Genomic DNA, 6,000 nt, shown 5'->3' with positions numbered 1-6,000 from the left:
ACCTTTGGAAAAGTTACAACAACATTCCTTAGATCTCTATTCAAATTTACACCAAAATGCATCGCATCCAACACTGTATTGAGACATGGAAGCAGGAATGAAGCTAAAGTGGAACTATAGTCCTGGAAGAGTAGCCATCAAATATTGGATTAAAGTCCACCTACACCCCCAGGGCCTATTACCAGCATTTCTGTCCAACATCACCATATCCAATCTGGTCGGAGAAGATTATCCCTGAAGCTTAAACAGATTGGGCTAGAACTCCTATGCTGATGCTTGAATGGGACTTTGCCCTTAGCAGCTCTTAAAGATAAAGGTATATCAACGATTGGATGCACATTGACTACCAAAATGATAATGCCTCACTTCCTGCCTCCTATATAGACCATTGAAATCTGGTAGTGGTACAGTAATGGCCCCCTACATTCAACACACATTACCATAGCCAGATACCGATGGGCCTTTTCTAAAGCACGGGTTTGACGCATTTCCATCATCCATAGCTTATAGGGCAGATTTGGGAAAACCCCTTGACATTTGGAGGAAATGTTTTGTAATTCTGGGGATGTTGATTCTATGATTACATATCTTAAGCTACACTGCATGCACTGCATAAGGCCGGAAGAGAGCTCTTTATTTTACCTCTGCTTGTGCAACACAGCTTGATAATTGCAAGGGATTCTGACCAAGAGATTAGGAAAATGCTGTTGGAAGACAAGGATGCAACCATCTCCCAGCAGGTAGCAAAGTTCTGTGCATTGGCGTATAAAAAACGCAAGGGCCTACTTAATCAGGGATGAGCTGAAAGTCAAACATTCATGTAAAATGGATTTGAAACCCTGTAATAATTGTTGTAATTTGCTGTTGACATGGGATGTGTGCTGTTGTTTTGTTTTGTCTTTGCTGGCCTTTGGCCGTATTAAACTATCTATCTATCTGTCATCTGCGTCCAGTCAAACACCAGGCAGCCAGGCAGATGCATCTACCTGGTTCCTTTTGTAGCATTTGATATTGCCATGGTGAAAAGCATGTTTTAGCTACTCTGGGTCTCAAGGGTTGTGGAATTCCATGAATAGATATACTTTGACATATAATTACAAAATGTTCATTACAAACGCCCTGTAATTACATTTAAAAATGTGTTTGTTTGGAACAATGACATCAAAAATAGCAGGACACATCAAGCAATTACTTGATATAATTTCTGTATATCTTTCCGCATTTTTTTTTAAAAAGCTCTTATGTGCAAGCACAATTTGGACAAAAACATTCTTTTTAATGGTGAGCCAGGAACAGTTGAATAATCAATTTAAAATAAAGAAGAAAAAAATTGGTTAGAATTTTTCTATATCATTTTGTTTATTTTTATTTTTTTAAAGTTAACACAAATGTTTAAGATCATACCAATAAAATATAGTTAGCCTTGGGGCAGGGGCAGAGGCTTCTGTAATTGGGCACCAGATTCACTCTGTTTTAAAAATGGCACAGATATTGAGTTAGGAGGCCATATGCACCTATCATATGACTTCCATATATTAATATAATTTAAATACTTGAAATTAGATCATTAGGAAGCCTAATAGTGATGGTATATATTCAGGGCTGGAGAGAGGGGAAACTGTGCCCAGGGCACGCCTGTGCCCTGAGCCCCTGCCACGCCCACGCCCCGGAACGCACCCACCATGCCTTCGCACCCGGTGCATCATGCACCCCCATCCCCTTAGTGCCACGCCACTGAATATTTCACAATGGTATGAGATGTAAGGAACTGAGACATATATCTCCACTATATCTTCAGTTATCTTTGGGTATGTGAGTACTTCTAAAGTTACTTTATTCATGTAAATTATCTGATTCATCAACATTTGATGACTCATCTGACTCTGATTGGACTCCACAAAACAGATTTGTATCTGAGGCAATGCTCCTGGCTAGGTGGCTGCTCTGGGATGGCTCATTCACATGTGCAATTCCTCATAATTCTGCATGCATTTATGAATCTGAGCTAACACAATAAAAAGGAAGCACTCAGGTGCTGGCAAACCAATCGTTGGGCAGATTCACACATGCAAAGCCATCACTTAATAGCTAATGTCATCACTTGTTGACTCATGCACGCACAGGTGAATAGCCTACATAGAAAACATTGTTTAAAATGATATGAAAAAAACTGTGTGTAGCTGATTCATATTTTTGATGATGAAGCCATTGATTGATGAATATGCATGACCGCTTCTGCTTTACCAATAACAAAAAGGGCAGGTCAGCAAACCATGTGCCACTTTAAGTAATCATCGTAATAAAATAATCTGACAATTCTTTTCTACACGGAAGTGATTCTTCACACCACAGTTTGAGCAAAGTTCAAATACTCAGGTCTACCTACAATGGAAAATTAAAGTGGTTAGAAAAAGGGATACTGAGTTATGCTTGCTATATAGTTCAGTCATTTTTACACAGCAAGCCTCAACTTTCATGCGTTCTTTCTGTCTTGGTACATTTGTCCGCTTACAAGACAAGTGAAATAAAAAGAAAAGAAAATGCAAGATCTTAAAAGGGAAAGAAGAAATAGCAGAGGAAACAAAAGACAATGAACCCGATGACCCAGTTGATAGAATAAATGTAGATTATCACCATGTCCATGTCAAACCACCATCCTCGGCTATCATCCTCAAAGTCCATATAATCCATCCTGTGTGCAGCGTGAGGGAAATGCCTTCGTGTAAAAGAATCTGTGCTCCTCTGAAAACCTGCAGAAGCAATTTGGTCACAATTTTGTTAAAAAGTCAGCAATTTCATATTCTTTCTTAATCTTATTTTTTTTACCTGCATGGAGAAAAAGAAGAGGAAGCGGCAGGCTACTGCACATCATAGGTAGGGCAGGATCTGGGAAGAGGGCAAGTGGAGGCAGGAGCCCTGGGAGGAAGGCAGAGAGGGGGTGGTGGCACAAGGTGAGAGAGGCTCAACTGCCCAGTAGAGATGGCTTGCTCTGCAGGTCATATGCCCCATTTTCTGTTAGGCTGCTGCTAGGAGGTAGGAGAGGCTCAACTGCCTAAAAAAGAGGGCTCGTTCTGCAGCACTTGAACCCCATTTCCCCAATTAGGCTGCTGTTGATAGGAAGTGGGGGAGGCTCACTTGCATGGAAGAGATGGCTTGTTTTGCAGCATATGTGCCTCATCCCCCTAATTAGGCTGCTGCTAGGAAGTGGGAGGGAGGGAAGAGGGAGGCCTCAGAGGTGAGTCACAGCCCTTGGTAAGGCATAAGCTGCAGCTTGTATGGTGAGCAAATAGAGGGCGCTACAGGTTCCTGAGATGTTCCAAGATATCAAGTTCTATACAGTGGTAGACAGAGACCCCCAGGTAACCTTCCTTGGCCTTGCTAATCCCCCTCCCCTCAGTGAAGCACACTCTACTCGTTCATCTGCAGAACCTTCCAATTCCTTGTCTTCCTGCCCAGTCCTTCAAAGACAGAGCCAATGGTAGTCTTTGGACATGCAAAACTTCTAGAGGAGGGCACTTATGGTGCATTCAAAAAAATTCACAGTGAGAGTGAATTTTGGAGACTGGTGACCGTTAACAGTTTAGAATGTGTAAGGTGGCCCTCTTTCCTGACCCCTTGCTCTATACTCTACTGAGGTACTGCAAGCCCTGGAGCAGCCTGGGGTTGAATGGAAAGGAAGGGAAAAGTGCAGGCCTGTTTTGGGGTAGATTCTCCCTTTAATGGGGATTTGAAAGGAGAATCTGGGTTCTCTAGTTTAAACAACATTGAAAATTATGCTGTTCCAGGGTGGATTCCTCCCCTCTTGATTAGCATCTCTTTCAATGCTGTTTAAACTAGGGAGCCCAGAGTAAGGTAGATTTAAAAGGAGAATCTGGGCTCTCTAGTTTAAACAACATTAAAAGTGATGCTGTTTCAGAGTGGATTCCTCCCCTTCTAAAAATAGCATCACTTTCAATGTTGTTTAAACTAGGGAGCCCTGGGTGTGTTCAGATTTGTGTGTTAGGGCATGTTCTACAATGTGATGGTGACTTTGAGATGACCTGGTGCAAAAAATGTTGTTTGGTTGTGGTGGGGGAGGGTGGCCGCCCAGATTTTTGCCCCAGGCTCCATTTTCCCTAGCTATGCCTCTGCAACCAGCAATTTGTTTTCAGTTATTTGCAAATGCTAAATGCTAGCTTTAAAATGTATGCAAAATAGATTTATGTATATACGTCTCAGTCCCATAATTCTGACTGTGAGACCCAGTTTCATAATTAACATCTACCCCAAATAGAAATTTTGCATTATCAGCATCTTTTCAAATGTGTTGGTTTTACCTACGCTGATTTAGTTTAAGATTTCCACTGAAAGGGAAAGCTCACAGCCCCAATTTACACCAGGTTTTAAAAGTTTTTAAAATATTCTTTTAGTCTCTTTTAGCCTTCTAAACAGTATTCCAAAACAAGCACATGTTTTTTATTTCTATGTTAGAAATAAATGTGTAACTGTCAAAGCCCTGCCACTGGGGTGAAAACTATTTGCTTTCCACACATAAATCTTCAATGTGCAGCATGCTCTTGAGAGGACTCTAATCAAGTTGGCTATATGTGATTCACGTGTATTTATTTCTACTCTTATAGCAAATATAACACAATATGCCAGAAGACTACTCTTGCATCAACAACTTTGCATCATCTTGTAATCACTATCATAGTATAATTATGCAAACATTTAGTGACATTAGTCGCTTCAATTGAGAAGATTTAGATGAACAGATGTAATGCATCTTTGTGTGATTTACTTTAAGCAAACCTGCTTTACCCTGGATTAGACTTTGTAATGTAATCATTTTACATTCAAGAATAGCAGTTCTATTACTGTAATTGTTCTTACTGTGGAAATCCACAGATATACATTGCATACTGTATTATCAAAATATTTGACCTAATTTTGCCCACCCCATGGACAGCCCCAACGGAATAAATCAGTGATAAATATACAGTGGCCCAGGGATGGCAAAACGCCACCCCTGGGCGGCTATTCACATCGCAGCAGCGCCATCCTGGTCGCCTGAAAGCGGCGTGAAGCCGCTGCTTTTAACCTCGCAAAACAAGCAAGGATTTTGCAAAGGAGCGTCTTCCCAGCAGTGTGGTGCGAACCGCACCATTGGGAAGATGCTGCTTCCCCTGTCGCCTCCACTCACCGTCATGTCCAGCGTCGCCCTGGAGGGCTGCAGGGACCCACCCATGCTGCCCTCCGTCCCCTGAAGGTCGGAGGGCAGCGTGGGCTGTCCCTGCAGCCCTCCAGGGTGACGCTGGACATGATGGTGAGTGGAGAGGGCTGACTGAGAGGCGGCTCTGGCTTGGGGGGAGTGGGGGCCGCTTGCATGCTAGCGTGCGAACAGTCTCAGAGCCTCCATCAGCATAAATTATGCCGGTGGAGACTCGTTTCCGCCCATGTGCGGAAAGGGCCTAAATGTAGCATAATAATATTGGGAACAGAATCCCTTGGTTCCCACTTTCCCTGCACATTCTTGTACAATTATCTTGGGTCTAAATGCTAACCTACTGCTGTTGCTGTTGCTACTGATGTTCCCCTTGGCCAGTTACATTGTAATGCTTTTGGAATGAGAAGGGGAAGCACAAGAGCTTTTACACTCAATCCAATTACATATTAGGAATACATAACCTAAAACAATTATCCAGTTTATTAATGTAATGACTACCATGTTTCACCTTTGCTTTTGACCTTTCAAGGAATGTGTATATCTTGTGATGTTAGAATGACATATGATCAATTACTGTTTATAAAGATTTTTCAAAATGGAGGTTTTCATGTTTTTCCTTTTTCATCTCAGAAAGCAAAAGTGCAACTTGATAACCAGCCTCTCCTAATCTAATCAATATGAATCTAGAGCTAATTTGCTTTGTTTAGTTAGATTATTTAATGTCAGGTTAAAGTTTTTGATTTTTTAACAACTTTTTGTGAAACTTGTGGGGTTGCATTGATCATATGTTATCA

The 6,000-nt window shown here is 41.6% G+C and overlaps 1 protein-coding gene across 1 annotated transcript in view; it reads right to left on the bottom strand.

Moving 5' to 3' along the window:
- Positions 1 to 1,900: 1,900 nt before the first annotated feature.
- Positions 1,901 to 6,000, bottom strand: part of RNF180 (ring finger protein 180) — an 84,925-nt gene continuing 80,825 nt past the window's right edge. The window contains exon 6 of the mRNA XM_048503939.1: positions 1,901 to 2,750. Within this exon, the coding sequence (XP_048359896.1) occupies positions 2,551 to 2,750 (200 nt within the window). The 3' untranslated portion in view covers positions 1,901 to 2,550. The remainder of the gene's footprint in view (positions 2,751 to 6,000) is intronic.

This window comes from Sphaerodactylus townsendi, linkage group LG07, assembly GCF_021028975.2.
Source record: "Sphaerodactylus townsendi isolate TG3544 linkage group LG07, MPM_Stown_v2.3, whole genome shotgun sequence".
Taxonomy (NCBI): domain Eukaryota; kingdom Metazoa; phylum Chordata; class Lepidosauria; order Squamata; family Sphaerodactylidae; genus Sphaerodactylus; species Sphaerodactylus townsendi.
This window is presented reverse-complemented; position numbering and strand designations above follow the sequence as displayed.